This window comes from Mastomys coucha, unplaced genomic scaffold (genome assembly GCF_008632895.1).
Source record: "Mastomys coucha isolate ucsf_1 unplaced genomic scaffold, UCSF_Mcou_1 pScaffold14, whole genome shotgun sequence".
In the NCBI taxonomy this organism is placed as follows: Eukaryota; Metazoa; Chordata; class Mammalia; order Rodentia; family Muridae; genus Mastomys; species Mastomys coucha.
The window spans coordinates 12,063,997-12,090,046 of NW_022196896.1; the positions used below are offsets into that span (position 1 = coordinate 12,063,997).

The 26,050-nt window shown below is 36.1% G+C and overlaps 2 protein-coding genes across 3 annotated transcripts in view; both read left to right on the forward strand.

Annotated features, from left to right (window-relative positions):
- The window catches only part of LOC116088942 (tubulin alpha chain-like), a 166,111-nt gene extending 144,061 nt beyond the window's left edge, over window positions 1-22,050 (forward strand). Inside the window, exon 5 of the mRNA XM_031368751.1 lies at window positions 21,381-22,050. Coding sequence (XP_031224611.1) covers window positions 21,381-21,962 — 582 coding nt within the window. The 3' untranslated portion in view covers window positions 21,963-22,050. The remainder of the gene's footprint in view (window positions 1-21,380) is intronic.
- Window positions 1-26,050, forward strand: part of Fut9 (fucosyltransferase 9) — a 181,340-nt gene that overhangs the window by 57,654 nt on the left and 97,636 nt on the right. The window lies entirely within an intron of this gene.

Consider the following 26,050-nt stretch of genomic DNA (forward strand, 5'->3'; position numbering starts at 1 on the left):
TCTCCTCCTCCATGCTTTACAGTAAGTAGGTTTACTAAGTATTTATAGCCTCCGAGAGCATGCTGCTATGGCATCCTTTTTCTTCCCCTTCAATGCACCACTAAGGAAGTGGCACACCAGCTGTGCTGCTCACAGCCTCTCTCCCACCTATCTATTTACTATAAGTAATGTGCAAATGTCTGAGGGAGGCTGGGTTTCAGGGCACTCAATTTCTCAGTGGATAACAGCCCATGAAATTCAGAAATAGAACCGCAGGGTCTCCGCTTTCTTTCTTTAAGAGCTAAAACTACAAAAAGATTGCTTGCATGTTTGTATGTTGCCAAAGTGAATTTGATTTTCTAAAATGATGTTGAGATTTCAGGAAACAAAAGAAGACTTTTTTGGATATGAATTCCAAGTGAGCAAGTTTTAATGAGATGGTAAAGGTATCTTTACAAATGACGAGCACAGCAGATCCACTTGATAGTTTTGTTGGCAAGGGCCAAGTACCTGAGGGATTGCAAGTGGCTGCTGAATTGATCTACTCTACTTTATGTATGTAAGTTATAGTTTTGCCTCATTGAATGAGAAAAATATCCACCTATTTTTAAGGGGTTTTACCCATATTTGTTAAAATTAAAAAGTAAATACATTAAGCAATACACCGTGGGGAGAGAAGTGAGAAAGAGGCAGGGATTTTTCTCCTTCAGAAGATGGAATTATTGAGATGATTGCATTGAGTATAGTCTTCTTTTGTTATTTATCTATTCACTTATTCATACTTTATGTACATGGCCATTTTCCTTGCATGAAGTTATTAGATTCCATGTAACTGGAGCTATACATAGCTGTGAGCTGCTGTGTGGGTGCAGGGAGTTGAACTCAGGTCCTCTGGAAAAGCAGCCAATGATTTTAACCATTGAGCCAAACTGTTCAGCTCTGGGTATTGTCTTCATAAATTCAAAATTAATTACTTAAATTAGGGCAAAAAAGTTCATAGGAACATATTATCTAGAATGTATTTATCACGTCACTGTTTTGGGCCTCATGATGTACTCCCTGCCAGTATTCCTAGCAGATGTTAGTAAGTTGCCACAGCTATCACAGGAACACTCTTCAATCATAATTATTGAATCCACTTTACATATCGAAACAAGTTTGTGTGATTTGTATTTCCTAGCCTACAAGGGACTATAATAAGAAAACCTGGATTAACTGGTGCCATTCTTCATTTTTCAAATTGTTTTTTTGTTTGTTTGTTTGTTTTAATGAGCCACAGTTTCTTTCTTAGCACCCAGCATGTCCATTACATTTCTGAGCATCCATTACTTCTTGTGGAAGGTCATCTGCAGAAAGGAACTGGATCTTTCTCCATGCTTCCGTTCTGTCTTCAAGTAGCTCTGTTTAAATTATGTTCCTATCCCCAGAACTAAATACTGCTTACTGAACTTCCTCTCAGTAGCCTGAGGTCAAACCTCATGATCCTCAAGAATTTAAAAAAAAAATGCTCACCACCTTTGAAAAGTATAGCCAGGTGGTGGTGGCCCACACCTCTAATCTCAATACTCAGGAGGTAAAGACAGAGGGATCTCTATGTTCCAGGTGAGCCAGGATAGAAAAACAGGTTTCTACATAGAGAAACCATGTCTCCAAAAACCAAAATGAAACAAAACCAAACCAAAAACCAAACCAACCACCTCTCCCCCTTAAAAATAAAAAAGTTAAGCATCAATATTCAATAAAATATTTTCCAAACATGTAACTACCTAACAAATTTCTATACCTTACCCACCTCATCCATCACTGCTGTGATTTTTGTCTGGCTGGACATGAAACAGGTTTTATGTATTCTGCCACACTGGCTAGGCAGGCGTAAGTTCATTGTGTCTTGAACATTCTATTTTGTTGTATCCATCTGGTACCCCTTTTACACTTGTTCTGTTCCCTCTTCCACAATGAGCCCAGAGCACTGAAAGAATGTGACATAAGTGTCTTATTCAGAGCTGATCACTCTGTACTCAGTATTTTCTTCACCTTGTCCAGAGTTAAGCCTCAACATCAATTGCCAGCTAGTGAAACTGAAGCTTCTCTAATGACCTTTAAGCTATGTACTAATTTGTAGGTTCAATAAGAAGTACTTACAATCAGTTCTAAGAGTATGGGTTCTTTCTTGAATCCTATGACCTCTAGTCATACACTCTTAGTCCCAAAACAGTATAAGGACTAGATTAGACTTTTATTGAATAGTGAGGAGCTGTTGGTAAATGATGGCTGCCAGCAGGGGAATTAGTTTCCTTAGAAGTATGGTCACTGGTAGGTCTCATATGCTCCAGTGCTTAGCCACCTAACAAAACTATGCAAAAATCCCTAATGGGACTTGTGGACACAACATGGAATGAGTATGGAATGGGGGTGGATCTGCAAGAAACAGGAAGTCTATGAAAATGTGTAGAGTATGGTGTCTGGATTTTCCAGGAATTAATATTTTAAAAATTAGTCCTGCTACTAGATATCTGTTGTCGAATAGACACTCTGGGGTTTAAACTCCAAGGTTGGAGTAGTGGTTTCTTCTATAAAGAAAAAGTGTGTAACATTCTTACTTTTAAAAATAAGAAACTAAAGTTTAATGTCACAAAAAATTCTGAAGCTTGAAAGATGTTAGCTCTTCATTTCCTTTTAACAGGAGAAATAAGTTTGAGTTGATTTTCTAAAGAATTTTGTGAAAAAGAAAGATGTTCCCAACTTTCCTGGAAAGACCATCTGGCATGTCTCGAACGTGTGATGTGTTATTTCAAGCTACAGACATGGCTCTTTGGCTGAGAGGAAGGGATTCGGGGTAAAGAACTAAGTTCCAAAAGAGTTGTTTCAAATTTTACTTTTCAGTTTTGCTCCAATTTATTCTTTTTTTAAAAAATATCTTCTAATTTTTGAGATTATAATATATCTCTTCATCCTTTCTTTCCCTTCCTTCAGACCCTGTCATGTAACCCCATGTCTGTACTCTTTCAAATCAATGGCCTCTTTTTCATTAATTTATGTTAAACAAACACAAGAATGCACACTCCTGGATATATACATACCTGCTCAGTTGGTTGCTATTTGTAGTATGTTTTCAGAGCCAGCCATTTGACATTGGGTAACCAGTTGGCATGTTATTCTGGGAAAGACCACTTCTCCTGTTCTGTGTTCTTTTGGTGTCTATAGTTCCTTGTATAGATCTGAGGCCCTATAATATTTCCCTTGTCCATGTTAGCATGTATACTTGTATTACACATGTTCAGAACATGTTTTGGCAGCCATGCTAAATTCCTAGCTATGGCTTCCCACATTTTTAGGATACACAATCTTACAGCAAACTTCTTTTTCCTTTGGCTCATAAATTTTCTAACTCCTGTTCAAAAATGATTCCTGAACCATGGATGCCAGGCATGTGTTGTAGATTTATCACTGAGGGATCGGCTCCACCATTCTACATGCTTATAAGTTCAAAACAAAATTTATCAAAGCTGTAAGGTGATGACTTAACTTACAAGTAAGTTTTTCTGAAAACAAAGTTAATTTTATTGTATACCCATTTGTGACAAGTTGTTCTAATATGTAGCTACCAAGTAGAGACACATGAATACATAATCTATAGAAACTATCCTGAAGTAAATAGAAAGGAACCATCAAACTCATAATTGTATGCTCAATGCACATGGTTTGGACAGTATATCTCAAAAGTTATGTTGAATTCTTACATATATACCAACAGTTCTATATAGTCTGAAAAGTTCTTCTGAGAGACACCCATTACATTCTAGTATTATGCATTGACATTTTCTCTGATGCTTAATATTTGTCTCTATATAGATATTTATGCTTGCAAAATTTGATGTTTAATGTTTGTGCCTATGATTTAGTGTATATATAAGGGTATTGTGATTGATAAAGTATAATGCTGCTCAGTTTTCTCTTTTAATATATGTTCTGCATGCAATTAATTAATATAGGAATCATTTCCTTCAGTTTGTTGTTGAAGAGGACAGTTAGACTCCACAAAGCACACTTGCTTAGTGTTTTATTTATTTAAATGTAATGTGCACAATATAATGAAAGAAATGGAGTACTGGCAGTATGAAAACTCCCAATGATATCTCATGTTTAACAGACCGTAATTTGGAAAGCTCAAAGGACATCTCGTCTTCATAAGAAGAGGAGGCTGGCTACCTTTCCATGGTCTCTTATAAAGACATCGATTACATTGGTGGGGGCCCTAGTTATTGTCCCTAGTTGTGTCTTATAATACTATTAACTTGGAGGTTAGGATTTCAAAATTGGCTGTGAGGAAACAAACTTAAAAGCCATACACATCAAAACACAAGTTTAAAGGAAGCTTTGAAAGTAATAAATAAGCCAGTTTTGCCAAACACCAGTCGATAAAGTGAGTTCAGCAGGGAAACCTTTAATATGTTGTAAATCCTTTTGCAGCTAACTAGCCAAAGTCCCAACAGGGCCCAACATGCTTTAGAAATAATTTCATAGCATTTAATTCATCAATTCATTGTTTCCAATTCCTTTTTTGCAACTCACGAGTGTGTCCATTTATCATTTAATTGACCTCCTGGATGTGAATGCTGATATTACATCCAGTTTTGCAAACAACACTGAGATGTGCATGTGGATGTCTTCTAGGCTTGAGTGGGTTTCCTGGAGCAACACATAGGTGTGATCTGTACAGCAAACATGAAACGTTTTATCCAAGTTGAACTTACCTGGGAATGGTAAGGCCTTAGTAATTTTCATCCTACAACTTCACCAACCTGGATCTATAAAAGTATATATTTGCTGCACGCATACATGTGGCATCATAAAGCCACCTCATTGTTAAAAAAGAAATCCTCTCCCCTATTTCCCCAATGACACTTTGCATCTTTAAATGCCTAGTTTTGCATCATAATGATGAAAGAGCAACATTCTTTGCACTTCTATGTATGTTTACTTATTAGTTAGCTATGCATCTCTACTTTTGATTTGTGATGCGAAACTTTAGTTTATTTCCCTCTTGTAAACATAGGTTGGTCTTCAAATATATTTCAAGAAAATTCCCTCTCATTTTCATCTAATTCATTAACTTATATTTTGACTAAAAAATTCTATAATTTTGATATAGCAAATTAAGTACTTCATCTTTTAAGTAGAAATGTATATAACTTGATTAAGAATTGTTTCCTAATCTTAAGATACCAAAACAAATTCTTCTATGTGTTTTCCTTTCATATAATGTAGAATATAATCATCCTGAATTTTAATGTGATTGTTAGTAGTAAATGCAAACTCAACATTATCAATTTTTCCATATTAAAAGCCCATTTGAGGAGAGAGTCTTGAGACTTGCCTGCCAAGTATTTTGTCATTCCCTTGGTTAATTTCCTCCTGATTGCCCTCTCTCTCAGTCCTTAGGACTAAAAAGAACCAGCTACAATAAAGCTTTAGGAGGCATAGGTGCTATGAGGACCTACCTGCAGGAACTAGGTCTCGCAGTTTAGGAATGTGCCACCTAGAGGTGTTTGGTTTATATATGTGCCTCTTGGATAATTGGCAGAGAAACAAGCATTTGAGCACACAGTGATAAATAATCAAGACAAAAAGGAAGGATGGAAGAAAGAGAGGGAGGGGAGAAGGAGAGAAGGGGGGAGCGAGAGGAAAAGCCACTATTAGCTGATTACCAAAAGTCTTTGTTGCCAGCATTATTTCGTGGCTTATAGCATATTTTTGAACCTTATTGCAATCAACGTTCCAATGATACTGTGCCAATTCACATATAGTGTCAAAAATTAGAATTTTGATCTCCCTTAAACCTTCTAGCTATTATCATACATTTTTCTACTAAAAATGTTATAACTCAACAATATTCTTTTTATTTTCAATCAAATAGGTGTTCTATTGAAGAGATAAAGTGTGCATCATCAGGTCTCCTTACTGTGTGTGGTGTTCATTATTGGTCTAGTTATATATTTCCTCCCAGAATCCCTTTCTCCTGCAGCTCTCTCTTTAATGTAAAGTCTTCCTTTTGTCCCTACTGGGCAAGATGCCTTCACTGGGAAAATGATTTGGATTTCGGCAAATTAAATCACCCCCACTCTAGCTGCTTCCTTGCTTCTAGTTAGTCGTATGTCTTTTTTCTTTTCTTTTCTTTTTTCTATTTTAATAATTGTATTCTCTACATACTACATTTTGAACTTCTTGCTTCTGTACATGTATAACCATCACTATACTTAAAAAGTTTTTATCATTGTCTATTAAAATGTTATCCTTGTCATTATATCTCCTGCTTCTTCACAAACTTCTAATTCACATGTGTCAGATGGCTTGAAGTTTTTCCAAAGTTATACAATGATTAATTTATTGTCTGCATTTCTGTTTCAAATCAATTCACTGCTATTGTCTTATATTGTCTTTGGCAGTGCCTGGTACATGGATAATCTCATGGGTACATTTTTTTTTAGAAATGATAATAATCTTATCTCTAGAATTTAATTAAAGTATTTAAAATTCCCTACATGTTACAATCTCTCTTCTACTCATTCTCCTGTCTACTTGCATGTCTCTATTTTTTATTAGATACTATATTTTGTGATTTTTTTAATATTTGTGCATGCAGATATTTATGTGTCTCTACAAATACTTTAGTCTGGTTCCTTGCTAGGGTCAATTATCCATCTGGGACCTTTCCCTTTCAGAGCCTTTATTCAAAGGCTAGCTAGCATCAGCTCCTATGATATTTTGCATATCTTTTCAACATTTGATAAACTGTGGGGTTTTTGTCCATGTTGCCTGACTATAATGCTATCCATTAATAGGTACATCGATCTCTGGAGATATATTTCTGTTGCTTTTACATGATTCTTTGCTCTGTCATCAATATTATCTTCTCTATCAATTAACAGACTGCAATATGGTCTTATTGTGTGTATTGAGAAATATTCTGTGTATATTTTCCATCTAGATTTTTTTCAAGAGTCATATTCAGCATCCCTTGAGTCTTTTTATATGATATACACGCTTACTGAATTTTATTTATTCTTTACTTTGCAAACTAACAACATTATATACTGTACATATTAGAAGGAAAAGTGATTCTATTTTTCCTGCACAGTGGCTAGTAGTACACAAGCAGGCTATATTCTTTGATTCTATTTATTTTTATTTGGATTTTAGATTCATAAAAAATAAAACAAACATCAGAGACTCTGCCTTCTTATATGTGAGGTCTAGAGTCAGCTATACTTTGCCCACGATGGAGTTTACAAACATTAAAATATTAACAGTGGGACAAGGAGTTTTTATGTTTCTTTATGTTACCTAATGACAAAGAAATAATTGAAACGCATTTCTGTATGATGCACAAGCAATAGTCTTGTGAACTGCAACCAAACAGATGAACATATGGGGAAAGCTAGTTGAGTCTTCCTGTTCTAATCTACTGTTCCCTCGGAAGCAGTGCTGTGCTCTGAAAACTACAAGGTGAGTATGTGTTGGAAATGGTCATGCCATGTTCTCATGGAGTTCTGAGAAAAGCTTTATAAAAGAAGCCTTTCCATTGCTTAATTCAGCACTTCCTGAATGACATTTAAGCATGCTTTTTTAAATGTAGCATATTCTTGGAAACTGTTCCCAGCACGGGGGAGCTATAAATGTGCCTAGTCTTTACTTTGCTTTTTTAATCTCTTATTTTTTCCTTCCTTTCTTTGTTTTCATTTTATCAGTTTTCCTTTTGATGAAGACTTGCATTTCAGGAAGGCATTTCTAATGGGGCAATATATTCATTGTTTTGAAAATCTTCCTGGGCTAGCTTTCTGATAAAACGCACGAGTACTTTTTGTGATATATAGTGAATTCATATTAATGTACCAATTCAAAGATCATAGTATCTTTGGAGCATTCTTCCTCCAGTCAACCCCCCAAGAGTATAAATTTACATGCTTCTATGTAAATACATGAAAAAATAATGTAATACAATAATATCACTTATACCCATCATTAAGGAGCAGTAACTACCCATCCTAAAGCATCACAAATCCAGGATGACTTAGCATTTACTAGTCTTGCAGAGGACTAAATTTCAGTTCCAAGAATCTATCAGGTAACTCACTACCATTTGTAAGTCCAACTTCAGGAGGTCTGATACATGTTTTTGAAATCTATAGACATCATGTGCATCTGATATGTATTATTTCAAAAATAATAAGTAAATATTTAAAAATCACTAATATTGCTGGACAGTGGTGGTGCACGTCTTTAATCCCAGCACTTGGGAGGCAGAGGTAGCAGATCTCTTGAGTTTGAGGTCTACAGAGTGAGTTCCAGGATAGCCAGTGTTGCACAGAGAAACCCTGTCTTGAAAAACAAAACAAAACAAAAAATTGCTAATATCATTTAATGTATACCAAAGTCATTATTATTACAACTCTTGTTTTTCTCCAAAGTTCAAAGTATTCCTCTGAACCTCTCAAAATAAAAAAATCTTCAGTTGTCTACACATGCTGATTGAGTCCTTTTTTCAATATTTTTCTTGTACTGATTCCAATCAGACTTACTGCACCATTCACCATAGTTTTTGTTGTTGTTGTTGTTGTTGTTGTTATTGTTGTTGTTGTCTAAAAGCCATTTCTAAACTGGTGATGCCAAGAAAACAAAAGAATCAGGTCCTAGTTTCCTCGAACGTTCAGCAGCATTTTGGGGAGTCAATCCTCCTTTAGACATTCAAACTCTTCTCTTGCCTTCTAAGACAGCATATTTTTAATGGTTTTTGTTTTTGTTTTTTTTTGTTTTTTTTGGCATGTCACTAGAACCCACTTTTGACCCATTTTCTAATTTATTCAAAGTCTGAATCTCTGTAGCTTGTAAAGTGTAGCCCTTCCTTTTTTGTGGTTATCACACTGATAATTTATACTGATTATGAATTATCAGTGATTATGATTATGATTAGTACATGACCCTTGAGGTAACAAGCAGTTGGGAGTACTGCATAGTGATCCACATCTCCTTATTTCTATCTCAGCTTCTTCTTCTTTTTTTTTTTTTCCGAGACAGGGTTTCTCTCTGTAGCCCTGTATATCATGGAACTCACTCTGCAGACCAGGCTGGCCTTGAAATCAGAAATTCGCCTGCTACTGCCTCCCAAGTGCTGGGATTAAAGGCACGCACTGCCACTGCCCAGCCTCTATCTCAGCTTCTTTACTGGGGGGAAACACTCAACAACCTGGGAATTAGAGCAGTATGTACAATAAAACATTCAGAACACTATATGAATTATTATCTATAAAAGGGCAACGATAAGGTCTGGCATTGCATGCTAGCTGGGATTTATTACCTATACCCCAATGACATATAAAATCTACCAGCACAGATTTTCACAGTGAAACTGTGGACCAAATATCCAAGTACCTATAGTTATACTCTATGTTCTACTTCAGTATCAATGTGCATCTCAAACTTTCATGCAAAAAATGTAAAACTTTATCAATCCAGTGAACTCACTAAATGAAAACAACATCCAAATGCAAAGTCTAAGAGAATTTGAAACATATTAGTATTTTCTTTTAAGGCCAACCAAGTAACAACCAAATATAGAGTTGTTTTGCCTTCAAGTTATTTTAGTTTGCTTCAACCATCTTACTTCATGAACTAAACCATCAAAATATTTCAACTTATGAATTGCCTGAGCTTGACATTCACCTCTGAAGCATTTTTATATAAAAGAAAATTTAATTAAATATTTCCTCTGCCTATTCATTTCTATGACTTCCTATCTCCAAAACTCAGAACTGGAATCATTGCTCTTCCTAACAAGACTGTAACTTAGCACTACTAAGGGGAATGTGAAGTAGTAGAGCAACTATATAAAACAGTGTGAAAGTTCAGAAAAAACAAACAACACTAAAGGAGCTTAAACTACCAGATATCCCAGTCCTGAGTTATATTTCATAAATATGAAAACATAGTCATAATATAGAATGACAAGAACTTCGTGCTTTTACTCATCTATAAAAATTAAAGCAAACAAATGAATAATTATATTTATATATTATATAAGTGTGTGAGTTTGTGTGTGCTTGCATATGTGTTTGTGTGTGTGTTTGTATTTGATAATAGTGACTCACAACTTTAACTCCAGCACTTAGGAGGCAGGGACACACAGATTTCTGTGAGTTCATGGCCTGATTGCTCGGGAAGCTAGATCTACACAATAAAAACCCTATCTTGAAATAAAACAACATAAATATGTGTGTGTGTGTGTGTGTGTGTGTGTGTGTGTGTGAATGTATGCATACATGTATTGCTAGAGAAGGATGAGTTGTGGAACTGGCATGTTCCTGCATTAGTGCTGGCAACTCTGCCCCAGCAGCTTGTCTGGCCAGCACTGGTGGGCAATGAGTGACCTGTTTGTATCTCATGGTGACTCTTACTCAAAACTCCCAAATCTCTCCACCAGCTCTCTAGGTTCCCACTGGTAGGTCATTAAAATGCCAGTCCCATGCTTCAGTAACCCCCCAGGGCCTTTGTGGTGCACCTCAGGCAAGCCGCCATTGAAACTAGGAGACACTTGTAGCTACATCTTTTCCTCATGCAATCCCAGTCCAAAAGGACCTAACTCTCTCTTGCTTCCTTTCTTTCTCTGTCCAATCCTGGAAGTCCCTCCTACTTGCCCACTGATTGTCTCCTTTATTCACTAGGGAATTGGTTCACAAGAAGTCACCTGAGTACCTGACTTGACTCCGGCCCGCAGCCCCTCCCAGGAGAGTGGAATTAGCATAAAAATACAAACAGCACCAGGCCTATCCACAACAAGGATGAGCAGACAGAGAGAAAAAGGACATTACGAGTGCAGTCAGGAGGTTGTATTTAAAGCATGACACCTACATGAATAAAAAGGTGGCACTGTAAATATTAATCCATACAATTGCTATACATTAGCTAAAATATGCAAATAAAAAATAAAACTGAAAAATCATGCAAGAGAATCACCTCCAAACAAAGACAGCATATACTCCAGAGCAGCCCAGGTGTTCTAAGTACATTCTGAGATGAAAGAACTCTACATGAAAATGAGAGAACTTGAAAGGCACCCAGCTAAATTCCTGTTCCCAGCATGCATGAAACACATTGCTACTTTAAGAAAGAAAATGAAGATAGGATTTGAAGTTAGATAACTTGGAAGAATAAATAACGTTAGGTGCCTCTTACTGGACTCTAGGTCTTATTTTCTCAAATATTTTTAAATCACAGCTTCGAAGCTCAAACATTCTCATCACATTTTCTGGTAGGCAGTGTTTCAGAGAAGACACACTGGTGCTTTTGCTGCACTCACTACAAAATCCATTGTTCTTGCTATAGTCCAAAGTTACATTGATATTTTAGGAGGCATTGTCCCTCATGATTCACAACAATCTATCACTTGGCTAAAACTATATATTGTTTTACTTGTTTTGTTTTGTTTTGTTTTGTTTTGTTTCTTTTTAAGCTCAGAATATAAAATTAATCTTTCCATTTCTCTGTTCCCTAGCAAATTTCAGATTTAACTATGTATTTTTGCTTTTCAAATCCATTGTCAGTTTTGACTAATTGCTCTAGTTCAGAGTCTTTTAAATTTGAACTATATGGTAGTTAAAGCCATCCCCAGATTTCTCAGCATTTCTTGTATATGATTGAATTGTTTGCTTTTAATTTATAAAGACAGGTTCATTAGTAGGTATCTGTGACTTTAAAGTCTGACCTGAGTCACTAACCATTTTCCTTTGGTAGCCAAATATCCCAGATCAATACTAGTGAACTTTCGAATTAATGTGCATTTACGTGTTCCACAGCTATATCTCATGAGTCATTTCAAAGATCTTATTAAAATCTAGACTCATGTGTAGAACATTTTCTCTGAGATTGAGTTGCATGCTTCTCGACCATAGCCCACAGACCTCTCTACGAACTTCTGCCATAGACTTTACTAAAAATGTACCATGATGTCCACTTGCACCTGTCTCACGTGTGTCGAGAAGTCTTTTATGAATGAGTTTTGACTTCAACTATCTCTATTATCAGAATGTGCACATAGAAGTTACTCCATCAATGCTTATTAAATTAAAGAGTAACAAAGATTCTTATAGCTTCATCTTAAATATAGAGTTCTACATAAAGTTTACAGCTTTCTCTGAAATTATTGTAGGAAGCAAATTGCTAAAATGACTCACAACAGTCTGGGGGAAGAAAGAAGCCAGTGCCTCACTTAAAACGCTATTTTAGCTTCATGAACATATGGGCCCTGTCCGTTTTGTAACCAAAAGAAAATTACATCCTTACAAACAAAACTGCATGTTGTTGTGATCTCTCCTCTGTTCTTACTTTTCCAAACACCTTTGAATTTCTTTATGAAATGTCAGGAACAGTATCTCATTAGCACTCATGAGACAGAACTAATACTTGAAGTACCTTGGAGTACCTCACTTAAAATCAAATGAAAATGTCAAAGTGCAGTGAAATCATGCTTTTTTTGGAGCATAAATATCTTGAGGTCATTCATGTCTGCCTTTTCAGGGCCAGAAACTTTTTTTAAAAGCAAAATTCCTGTAAGGAAAGGCTCATCAATAAATAGTCAGTGTCTCCGCACTTAGACTGAGTAATTAGTTTCAATGGCAAACTAAAAAATTCAATGGAATGAGAACACGGTGACCTTAAATTTTATATAGAATCTTTCCTAATTGAACTGTAAGCTAGCCCTTGAGATTGCTATTCAGTCTACTACAAAAAGGACAATGGAATATCAATAAATCTTCTTGGATTTGTGAATTAGTTTTCAAAAGGCTAATGTTGAATGAAAATGGGTTGGATTTATTTCCAATATAATAACAAAGAAAAAATTACTTGTTCTTACTCAACCATTTATATTTACAGGGAAAACATTCACAAGGAAATTTGCAAGAACCATCGATAAAAGTAATAGTCACATTGTGAGCTGAACATGTTGCTAATTTTTCTTTTAACCATTCAGTGTCCTAAGCATTCATTTAAACTACCAAAAAGATTACTTCACTTCAATCTCCTATAATCCTAAAAACCTACTTGAGTCAATAGTCAAGCATAATATTGAGACTGTAGTAACTATATTTCAAGCCTAATTATAAGAAATCTTTGGACATGATATGAAATGAACTATGGAAGTACAGAAGATAGGGGAATGAAATTTAATAAGCAATGAAGAGTTAAAATCTACATTAGAGGATTGGTATGTAGACGTTCACATGCCTTATATGAAATACTAAGTAAGGACGAAAAGGCAAACAAAGGCTCTGAAGATACCTGAATTTATAATTGAAATGGTGGACAGACTTGTGTGATTGATTTGTGTTTTGAGCGACAAAGACAAGGAGAAGAGGACATATGTAGTTGAAGTTTGAAGATGACCCTTGTCTTTCCAAATTTAGCTGCTGCGACTTTAGCCCCAGTTGTTAGGAATCATGAGACCGTCTGAGGTTTATAAAGAGGAGCAGGATGTGGGAAATATCTGCCACAAGAGAGAAGGTGGAAAACACGAAAATGTACCAGGGGAAGTGGCAGTGCAAATGGGACAGAAAGGAGTCCGGAGACATATTATAAGATTTCCAGTCAGAATTGAGATTTTCTCTTTACATGAAAGTGAAGCTGGATGTGGCAAGCACAGCATGACAGGATTTTTTTTGTAAAGATTTATTTATTTTATGTATTTGAGTACACTGTAGCTATCTTCAGACACACCAGAAGAGGACATTGGATTGCATCACAGATGGTTGTGAGCCACCATGTGGTTCCTGGAAACCGTGCCCAGGACCTCTGGAAGAGCACTTAGTGCTCTTTACCTCTGAACCATCTCTCTAGTTGGCATGACAGGATCTTATTCTCTCCTTTCTCCCAACCAACTTAGGGTCTTCAGGTTTTCTCTCTTTCTGGCTGTCAATCTCTCCATCCTTCTCTCTCTGCCTTTCCCTTTCTCTTCCCCCCTCTCTCTTTCTGTCCTCCTTCTCTCGCTGTCTCTGTGTGTTTGTCTCTGTCTCTCTGTGTCTCTCTCCTTCCCCAACTCTCTGCCCTTCTCTATCTCAAGCCCCCTCTCAAAAATGAAAGAAAGAAAACTAAAGAACAGCAATAGAAATAAAGCAAAAGTCAACTGTCAAAACAAACACAATCCCTGAAAACATACACATGAATAGCAAGATACAGGTCGATCAAGTTACATTTAGAAATGTATATGTGTATCCGTATAATCATGTAATAACAATTAATGGAAAAAGAAGACAGAGATTTGAAAGAGCAAAGAGGGGCACATGAGGGGATTTGTAAGGAGAAATGGCAAAGAAGAAATGATGCAGTTTTATTATATCAAAACATTCTTAAATTCAAAAACAAACACAACAAAATAAAAAACTGAAGTCCATTTTGTGTGAGCCATTTACTTCTAGCTATAAGGCTTGCCTCGGCCTGTGACTGACAAACTAAGTGTCACTCCATCTGAAAAACCTGATCTTTTCTTTTCTCAGTAATAGATTGTAAATAGCTTCTTGGTAAAGGGTAGGACTTTTTGTCTGCTTTTGATCTCAGTAATGGGATGTTGGTTCCAACCTGTGTGGGGCTTGCGGGTGGTTACAGTTTCCTTTGTATCATCCACTACCTCTTGCTCTTACAAACTTTCTGCACCTCTTCAGCATAGATCCATGAGCTTAGAACGCATGGATTTGATAAAATAGACCAGTCACAAAAGGTACCCTTACACTGGAAATCAAAATCCATATTAGATTTTAACATCATTTTACTCTATAGTCCAGGCTAGCCTCAAACAAAAAGATCTGCCTGCCTCTATCTCCTGAGTCCTGGAATTAAAGGCATTCTACACTACCACTCACAATTTAACTTGAATATTCTAAGTCCTGAAAAATGCTAAATATTTGTAGGTGCATGCCCACATGCACAAACAAATCTTCAAGAATAAATTCTAATGAAAATCTTAAGAAAACAAATATGTACATTCCTTATGTGTTCATTCTTGAGATGGCTATGTTTCTCATTGGAGAGAAAAGAAACATTTCCTCTTCCATAGTCTCCCTTATTACCCAATCAACATTACAAGAACACAAACATTTTTTAGCCCAGTATGAACTCAAAATGAGGATATATGTAACTAATAAGCAGAGATGTTGGTCTATTTGTTTCCATGAATGAACATTTTTACTTATTGTATTAAGAAACATATACTTTTGCTGGGCAGTGGTGGCGCACACCTTTAGTCCCAGCACTTGGGAGGCAGAGGCAGGAGGATTTCTGAGTTTGAGGCCAGCCTGGTCTACAGAGTGAGTTCCGGGACAGCCAGGGCTACACAGAGAAACCCTGTCTCAAAAAAAAGAAAAAAAAAATATTTTTACAAAGTAGTTGCTGGATGTTTCTATAAAATGCAACGAAATTTCCCTGATTTGTGTTCCTTTTCATATATTTAAATACTTTCTAATGCCAGGTATTTATATGGAAGTAACTAGAAGTTCCCTTACAGGGATCATTTTTTAATTTGCCTACATGTGCAAAGAATGACATTATCCACCGGAATGGCAAATTAGTATGCATCAAAAACATTGCATGTGAACAAATTAAATTTGCCTTAATTAAAAGCAAAACTTTATATTACTCAATCATTTACCAGAACAAGAACCCTGGACCCTTTATTTTTTATTGAAAAAATTAACAGATGATTAATTTTTTCCTTTAATAGAATCTTGTGTCATAACTTGTTTTATAAAAAGAGAATTTGATATTTATGTACTTTTCTTCAAAATGTGCAATTTAAAAGTCTGGAAGATGGCTGAGTAAGGTGAAGACTGTTCTAGAGGATACAAGTCTGGTTCCTAACACCAAGGTCAAGAGGTTTACAACTGCTACCCTCTCCAGTTTCATAGGATCTTCTACCTTCTGCATGCATTTGAACACACACACGTACACACACACATACACACACACACACACACATGCACAGACATATACACACATACACATGCACACACACACACACATACACACGCACATACATACAAATTAAAAGAAAGAAGTGCTATTTAAATTCTCCTTCTCAAAGTTTCCTAGAGGGTTTATAAATCTACTTTAGAAATATGCTGATGCTATAATCATCTTTAATTTAGAGTCATTTTAAGATTTCACTTGTCATAATTACATATGACTCATTGAATTTGAGTTCCAAGTCAATTCATCTTAAGATATAGATAGATACTCTTGGTTCCATAACCCAGAAAAAAATGGCAAAGAGAATAGTTGACATTCTTATCCATCCAGCTGCACCAGACTTTGTGTCTCATTACATATGCCAATAAACGTCCATATTGGAACACGTTTTGAGACAACTGACAGGTGACTATGATGGTGAAGACAATAATAAAGGCCAAGAGAATATAAGGCACGACCTAGGCTTCCTCTTGTTACCATTTGAAAAGTAACTGGAAGAGATGCATAGGCTACCAGTGCTCAGTCAGGCAACCAATGCTGTCAGCGAGCTTGAAAGGTGACAGAGGAGAAGCTCCAGAAATACTACAGCTAATGACATACATAATGAGTTCATGTTGAGTCAAAAAATGATATGTTACCCATATCAATATCTACATGCTATCTATCTATTTATCTATCTATCTATCTATCTATCTATCTATCTATCTATCTTATATCATTTTTCTTTATCTGCATGAAGATCGGTGTAGAGGTCTTTCTGAAATATATCCTTTCTTCCTATTCTATGTTCTAGGTGAACAAAATTCTTATCTTGCCTTTTTCATATGCAAGAAGTCAACATTACCACATTCCATTATTTTACAAATGACTTCCTTACTCAAATCCTTATTAAATCCAGGGGAGACCCATTAATTTTCAGGTCTGCCATAATAAATTAATATAGAACATAATGGATTAAAATGACCTTATTTTCTCACAAGTTAAATGGAAGACAGCATGACTCAGTTATCAGAGTACCCTATAGGAGCAGTCTCCTTTGCCTTTCCTTGGCTTCTGAAGGTTGTCAGCAACTCTTGAGATGTAATATACGACCTGTCTCTTTCCTATCTTCATGTATCTTCTTTCCATGCCTCCAAATCTCTGTCATTACAAGAATATGCTAGTCTTAGCTTTACTCAGGTTGTTCTGTTTTTTATATTATTTTGCTGTAGTGGGGATGGCACCGGGCCGCCCTCATCATGCTAGGGAAGCATTATCCCACTGAGCTGCCCCATCTGCTTTATTGAAGCATTCTTGGCAAAGGAAACTTGTGTAGATTTAAGGTATAGAGACTGATGTTTTGTAACATAACTACCACAATCAAGCTAATTAACACAGCCATCTTAACTGGACTACATCAGCAAAACCTGTATTCCCAAGAAACCTTAAAGCTCATTATTGGAGTCTGGGAATGAAGATTTCAACCTGACATTTGTATGAGACATAAGGTAACCCACATTAAGGTACTAATTGTATGTTGACATTTTAAAGGAAAATCAGTTACTATAATTTTTATTTACATTTCATTCAAAAAACTCTAGCGTTCATTAGATATCTAAGCCTCTTTGTGTGACATAACACATGATCAGTGTACTGCAGGCACCAAGGTTTTCTTAAATGCTCCTATTTTAGTCTGTTTCTTTTAAGTTATAAACAAGTATGTGTATTTTCACAGTACAATTTGAAGTTTTCATCTGTTCACAAGTTGTAGAAACAAGCTATTCACAAAACTATCACCTTACCCCTAATATTTTTGTGATAAGAATTGAGAGTATGATTAAGTTGAAGTATATAGCATGTTAGAGCAGCTGCACTCATTACACATATCCCACATTGCATATGTTGTGATATATAACTTTCTTTCCACACCTCCTATCTCTGGTAATAACTGTCCATTTCTATGACAATTTGTTTTTAAATTTACAAATAGAAGGCATCATATAGTACTTCTCATTGCTTAGCTTTTTTTGCGCTTAATACAATGCCTTAGGATTATATGTATGTACATGTGTATATGCATAGACATATGCAAATATAACATTATTTATAAATCATGTGATTGCCCCTTTTCACTCTATTGTATTCTGTTATGATTGTGTAGCAGATTTTATCTCCATTTGTCAACTGGCAGACACCTACGATGCTTACATTTCTAAGCCGTTGTTACTACTACTGCCAAAGTTATTACTGTTCAAATATCTCTTGGATACAACTTGCCTTCTTTGGATGTATACTCAGTTGTGGTTGCCAAATAATATACAACATTAGACTCTCTGTTATACTTCTGTTTATTTCAGTTATGTTTTCACTTTTATCAAAAATATTTGATAATACGTTTTGATCCAATTAGATGAAGAGTGCCTTTATACTACATTTTAGCTTTTTCATGTTGTTGGGGACTTATATCTTTATATTTTATGTATATGGACCATACTTGAAAGAGACACACATACACACACCACACACACACACACACACACACACACACGCACAGATATATATATATATATATATATATATTTATACTATATACACACATGTATATATATATGCATATATATATATATATATATATATATATATATATATATGTTCAGTGCTGCAAGGACTTTGGTAAAAGAAAATGATATATTACAAGTAATTAGAGTCAAATTTGATTTCTTTTCCTAAACACTTCTTACATATGAATTACAAGAGTAAAGTAGTCTTTTGAAGGTTTATGCCAGGTAGTCAAGATTCCTCTATGGTTGATCAATAGTTATTATCCATTAACAGCTGTGGCACACTGACCTTTGGACAGTTTAATGCCAAAATTAACTTTTTCTTAGGGAATTAAAACTCTGTATTCCAAGTTTTAAAATGTTTTAAAGATATATAAAATAATAATAATAATAATAATAATAATAAGTATTGCTTTTCTTATGTTCAGTAGCTAGAATTCAGCTTTTTCTTAAACTTATCCTAACTTATAAACAACACTGCACCTTGCATGTTTTTAAAATCTTTTACTGCAAATTATATATTATCAACACAGAGTTCAAACCACTGGAAGTTAATACCGTTGAAATTGGAATGGATGAATTTTTTTTCTCCTGTGGTGTTCAATATTTGTTTGAGATGCAGTATTTAATAAGAAACTTTAATTTTTAATATCTTCCATTAGTGAAAAACAACTTTACAAGAGAAGAAACATTATTTCCAATCAGGTTTGCTTAGACCTTACAGAGTATCTAATTAAAGGTTTTGTTGAGAATATTATCGATTTTTTATAAGTAACAAAAACATACTATATGGGATTTTGAGTTTATTTCCTTCATTCTCGGTATTGGTTATTAAGCTCAAAGCCCCAAAAGCATTATATATGGTATACTACAAACCATAAATATTATTTTGAAATGGAATTCTAGGATTTTGTTCTAAATAAAAATGCTGAATTGTAACATTTCTAAATTAATTTTTATTTAATTATGTTTTATGCAATGTATAAAAAAATAAGCATTTAACTGGCAAAATGATTCAGCTATTGTTTAAATGTTTGTTTAGACAATCACTATTGCCAATACTCTGGAACTAATCTACTTTATTTAATATCATGATTCTAAAATGTTCTTCAAGGAAGAATCTTTGAACACATGGAATTTTTAGGTATAGGTATTCTGAATCATGCACCCTACCTAACTTATCAGATTCTCACTGGACATACTCTATGTATCTTTGATTTTATAATTTGATAATTCTCTATATTATAAATTTGATAAGTTAGTATTAAAGGAAAAACCCAATAGATTCTAATCTTTCTGCAATGGTAATCTCTAGGTTCTGCCTTATACTGCTAGACTTGCTCAGGATTATCAGTGTTCAGAGAATATTATCTGAGACAGGACAAACCCACCTTTGTGGTACAGAAGCCTATTCAAAGACAGCAGGTGGGAAGCCATCAGCACCAGATCTCATGGTTCTGCTGTCCTCCCCTTGGTCTATTTTTTACTTTTTCTCCTTCATTTCCTCAAATCATTTTTTCCCTTCTTTCTTCTTCTCCCTAATTGTTTCCAATTGTTGCCAAAGGTAGAGAAAGAATAATCCTTCAAGAATAACCACAATTTATCAAAACACAAAACAAAGGAAACCTTCTCTTGCCCTCTCCTTGTACAATATGATAAAATACTCTAAAATCAGGTGGTTTTAAAATGAAGGCCTTTAATTCTTAAATGATATGAAACTGTAAAGGCTATCCAACAAAATCCCTAATACCATGCGTTGGTAAGCTCTCTTCTGTTTGTTTTTCAAGAGAGTTCCCCCACCTCACCCCCCCCACACACACACCACACACACAAACTATAGCCTATTACTATTTGTTTTGGCTGCTTCCCAGAATTTGAAAGTAAAACCCTATGGCTGAAAATACCATACACTTAGGACACAACATGGAGGAGTTACTCCGAAACTTACCTACAAGACTCTGAAGACTGGCTCTCATCGTATGAAGCTGTCAACGAGAAAACCACTAGTTCTACCCAGCTGTAAAGCCTATGAACCACAACAATGACTAGCTTGCAAAAAAAATTCCCCAATAGTGAAAGAGGGGCCCTTTTATCCTGAGCAAAAGCAATAACTGTTTAGTTCTGCTCATTGGAAAGGAACTCATGCTCGATACTGCAAGCCTAGCCTACTGCCAGTGGTTCAAAATGTCAGAACCTTAGATGAGAACCTACTACAGGCATTGGTAAGAATCAATATAATTTCTCCCTTTATTTGAAAGAACTGTATATAACTATAGCTATCTCTACTCGTCAAAGAAGCTTCCTGTGCAGTGTTAGAGAACATCATAGAGATTCACAGCTGATCAAAACGCAGAGAGCAAGTGACTACAGATGCCTGTATGTTACATCTGTAACAGAACCCCTAGCTCTTAGGCTCAGGGAGTACCACAGAATCAGGGACCGAAATATTAGAAGAGCCAGAGGAGCAGACCACCTGCTGCGACATGATGTGCTTTAGATTAGAAAGTTGTACCCAGGAAATTCCAACAATATTGTTATCTAAACATAGGCTGCATAATGAAAAAAACATCACTTGAAATGCCAATATGCATGAGGAAACTTTTACAAGGCCACTATCCTAGATAAAGGCAACCAGTCTCTTTCTGTGTGTATATAACAATAAATGAGACGAATGAGTTGATAACACTGCTTGGTGAGTAAAGGCATTTGCTGCTAGGCCAGACACCAGGAGTCTGATCCCAGTAACCCACGTGATAGGAGAAAACAAATATGACATGGCACATGTATACTCACCACAAAAGAAAATAAATAAACAAATAAATAAATAAATAAATAAAATATATTTTATAGTAGACTGGCCTGGTGCCCTACAATCATATCCACTTCCCTCTGGCCACTTATGCCCCTGTCATCTCTGCTGAGAAAGCCTATCATGAGCAACTAAAAGTAGCAGAGCTCACCAATGCCTGCTTTGAGCCAGCCAACCAGATGGTGAAATGTGACCCTCGTCATGGTAAATACATGGCTTGCTGCCTGCTGTATCGCGGTGATGTGGTCCTCAAAGATGTCAATGCTGCCATTGCCACCCTCAAGACCAAGCATACCATCCACTTTGTGGACTGGTGCCCCACTGGCTTCAAGGTTGTCATTATTTACCAGCCTCCCACTGTGGTACCTGGTGGTGACCTGGCCAAGGTCCAGAGAGCTGTGTGCATGCTGAGCAGCACCACAGACACTGCTGAGGCCTGGACTCGCCTAGATCACAAGCTTGATCTGATGTATGCCAAGCGTGCCTTTGTGCACCTGTATGTAGGTGAAAGCATTGGGGAGGGGGAGTTTTCTGAGGCCCGTGAGGACATGGCTGCCCTAGAGAAGGATAATGAGGAGATTGGCGCAGATAGTGCTGAAGGAGACGATGAGGGTAAAGAATATTAATTCATGTGCAGCAACTTTACACTGTTGTGGTCTCATCTTTGTCTTTGTGTGCACTTTAACTGTCCTAAACTGTCAATAAAGGTATTTAGGTGGAATAAATAAATAAATAAATAAATAAATAAATAAGAAGTACATGCTTGCAGATAGATACATAGATACATACATAGAAAGAAACATGGACACACAGATGATAAACAATTTTTATGTAATATGAAGAAGAGGTTATTAATTTGAGAATGGGCTTAGCATGCGAGAAGCTGGAGAGAGGGTACCTGGAGGGGCTAGAGAGAGAGAAGGGAAAAGTGAAAGAGATGAGATTCTATTTCAATGAAAAGCATATACCAAGAAGTAGACTAGGAGGAGGAAGATGTATGTAGTGGTTTCAATGAGCTAGCTCCATAGGTTCATATATTTCAATGTTTGGTACATAATAAGCCATATTCAGTTACAGCTAGTCCCTTCAGTTCATAGACATGGAACACATTTACCTTCTTTATCAGGCTCAAGATGGATCAACAAGGCAAGTAGACAATAGGGCAGGGACAAGAAACTCCACTATTGAGAGGTTCCAATTCCAAGTGATGAAAGTGAACTGGAACTTTAGAAGCTATTAGAATTCAGAAACATCTCTGACTCCCATTGCCATCAATGTTATCAAGATGTGGACCACTTGGGGATGACCTTTAGTCTATACAGCTCAAAATAAGCTTCAAAATAGAATGCGGAATTAAAATTCATTATTTCTCTCCCTCTTCCTTTTCACCTATTTTTGTGCTATTAGAGCCAGGAATATTAGTCACATATTTGCTTAATATAAAGGTTAAACCAACATTTTCTTATAATGAGAACTGTTTCTGTTGTTTTCTTCCCCATGTTCTTTATATAGAATGAACTCTTTAGGGCCTGAAGTTTAGGCCATCACATGTCAGTCATGAAGTAAATCTACAAGTGAAGAGTGGACCCCTGGAATCTAATTTTATGCATTACACTTATGAGGGTGTAGCCCTACAACTTACCTTGTGACCTTGGTGTAGTGGTTTAAATATGAACTGTCCCCATAGACTGACATTTGAATGCTTACAGAGTGCCAGTAGGAGGTGTGGCCTTTACGGAGTAGGTGTGGCATTGTAGGAGGAAGTGTATCAGCAGGAGGGATTTTTTTTTTTTTGATTTTCAAATGCCTAAGGCAAGTGCTGTGTCTCTTTTCCTACTGCCTGTCAGTCTAGATATATAGAACTCATCTATGACTTCAGCATCTCCTCAGCCAGTACCGCCATGCTTCCTCCTATGGCTGTGATGGACTAAGCCCTATTAAATGTTTTCTTTATAAGAGTTGCCATGGACAGAGTATCTCTTCACAGAAATAGGAACACTAATTAAGACACTTGAATAAGCTACTGAGTTTTTGAGTATGTAACGCTCGTTATAAGGGAATAACATTGACACATAGAACTGTTTACAAGACTAAATAAGAATATAGATCATGGACTGTCTTTTCCTCTTTTTCTCCCCGTACCCCTCCCTCCCTGCTTGCCTTCCCCTTCTCTTTATCTCATTCTCACTGACACATATATACACACACAGAACATAAAACTGCTGGTATATTATAATTATTGTTTAATTGCATGCTGCTATTAGTGTTAATGAGGTTCAAACTCTCCTAGCTCACCTGCCCTGCCTCCTGTATGTCCTCCAGTGCACTTCCTATGTCTCTGCTCCACTAAAGTCAGATGATGTTTTAGTCCCTTACTCTATTATCCTCCTTTCTTGTCTGTGAGTATGCTGCACCGTGGGGTTGCCATTTAGCATTCACCAGGCACAGTGGATTTTCTATTAAGCCCCTGCCAGGGAAAATGGAGCACTGCTACATTTGTGTCCCCAGACAAACATTTTGTACAAAGTTCTTCATTATTCTTCCATTTCTTTTCCCTCTAGATATGAACCTTTCAAGGGTGAGGAGAATGTGTTAGTAAGTCTGACATTCATAGCAACTAACCACTCTTGGTTACATAGAAGGCATTTAGAAGAACCGTATGTTGAATTAATGTGGGCTTGTAGACCCGGTCTAGTAATTGTGAAGCCATAAAATTCTATTTAAAGTGCAGCCACAAGAATTGACTCTGTGACCCCCTTCTGGCTGCAAATCTAATTTATTGCTATAAATGGCATAAAGTAATTGTCATTATTTGTTCAAAAGTCATTGTCCTTTAATCGCATCTACTGATTTGAACCAAAGGGGCATGTGTCCATTAACAGAGTGAAGTTTTGAATAAACCAACAACGATACTAGCACATCATTTAATGTCCTCTAAAGTTTTCTCCTTTCAAAGTGATCATTCCATTTCTATATCTCTGTTCTTTTGATTTGAATATAATGTAGAGCTATGATTAATGATTTTCAGTCTCTTTGATCAACTAATTGAGCAGTAATTGAAAAACAATATGTAAAATTAATAGGTATCCAAATTTTGCCTTTGGTAATTTTTGCTCAAATGTACTGTGGGGTCCTCTAAAATATTCATTTATATTACTCAAGTAAACACATCTATATAGAAAACTAATATATTGTGATTCACCAAAATTTAAATTCATGAAGTGTCATGGAGGGTAACATGTTTTGTCACTAACCCAAAGACCTGATTTTCAGCCCCTGAAACTGCATAGTACAAGCAAAGAACCAGGTCACCTAAATTGTTCTCTGACCTCCATTCACATTCTACAGTACACACACACTCACATACTCACAAAAACAAACACACATATACACTCATATATACATTCATATATACTAAATAAATATAGAAACAAATTCATTTACCTTAAAGAAATGATAAAATTGATGCTAAAGAAATGGCTCATTATTTAAGAGCACTGACTGGTTTTACAAAGACTTAAATTCAATTCCCAGCATCAATTTGGCCTCTCACAGTCCTCTGTAACACCAATTTCAGGATATCTGGCCCCAGTACACTCTTTTGGGCTAAGTTGGGAGACAGGCAAGGAAGAAGTAGGCAGATAGACATCTAAGGAAAACCTATACACATAAAAGAAAAAAAGGGTAGAAGAAAATGAAAAAAAAATCAAATTTAAAATATCTCACAATTATAAATATTTTCCCTCTGATTATACTACCAATAATTTAACTGCCCCCATACAACTATTAAAATAGTCTTTAGGGGTGGTTTCCAATTATCTGTTAAGATTTTAATAAGTTCAAGTTAGTCCCCTACTGAAACCCCTTCTATCCCATGGTGCTTTGAGATAATCTGAGGTCCATAAAATGAGTTTCAAGGCCCAACAAGGTACCATCTGTCTGTAAGCCCTGCTTCCTGTCACTGCACCAACTACAGGTATAGCCTTTTTCTTGTCCTTGAATATGCATTATTTGTTTCTGACCTGTGGCCTTTGTATCTCCTTTTGATCTTAGAAGGTCTAAAATGTAAGGTCAGGATGTAACCTTAAATTCAAACATGAGACTAGTGTTCCTGGACTGCACCCTCTTCTTTATTAATATCTTTTATGTCAGGAATCGCACATGATACATTACATGCTTCCTGAAAATAAATGTTGATTTGTGGCTTTACCCAAAACATAGTTCAGCAGAAGAAATTCCACCAACTATAGCACTTTCGTTGTTCTTTGGAATTTGACAATATTGAAAGTAGGTACCTAAGTAGAATAATGTTTAAAATGATTCCCAGGAGGGCACATGCAATTGAGTCTACAATTACGAAATAAGACTTTGTGATTTGAGGGCTGCATTTGACCTGTGACGTGGGCATTTGACACGTGCACCGTGGTACTTCCCTCTTCTTTTGATTACATTAAGTACTTACTCTACATCCTGCTTGCAACTTCTCCTCCTTCCTTTCTTCCCAGTCCTTCCTGCCCATCTATCCCTTCCCCCTTGTTTTAGAAAAAAAGAGGAGGCCTCCCATTAGCCATGAGGGGATTGAGTTATCTTCATGATGAACAGTGTGAAAAGCAAACCTTTCCAATAAATGATACTTAAAGGGCATTGCCCACAACACCGGGATAAATGCTGCAAACTATGGAGCAGCATAGCTCCATTTTCTGCTACATTTGGA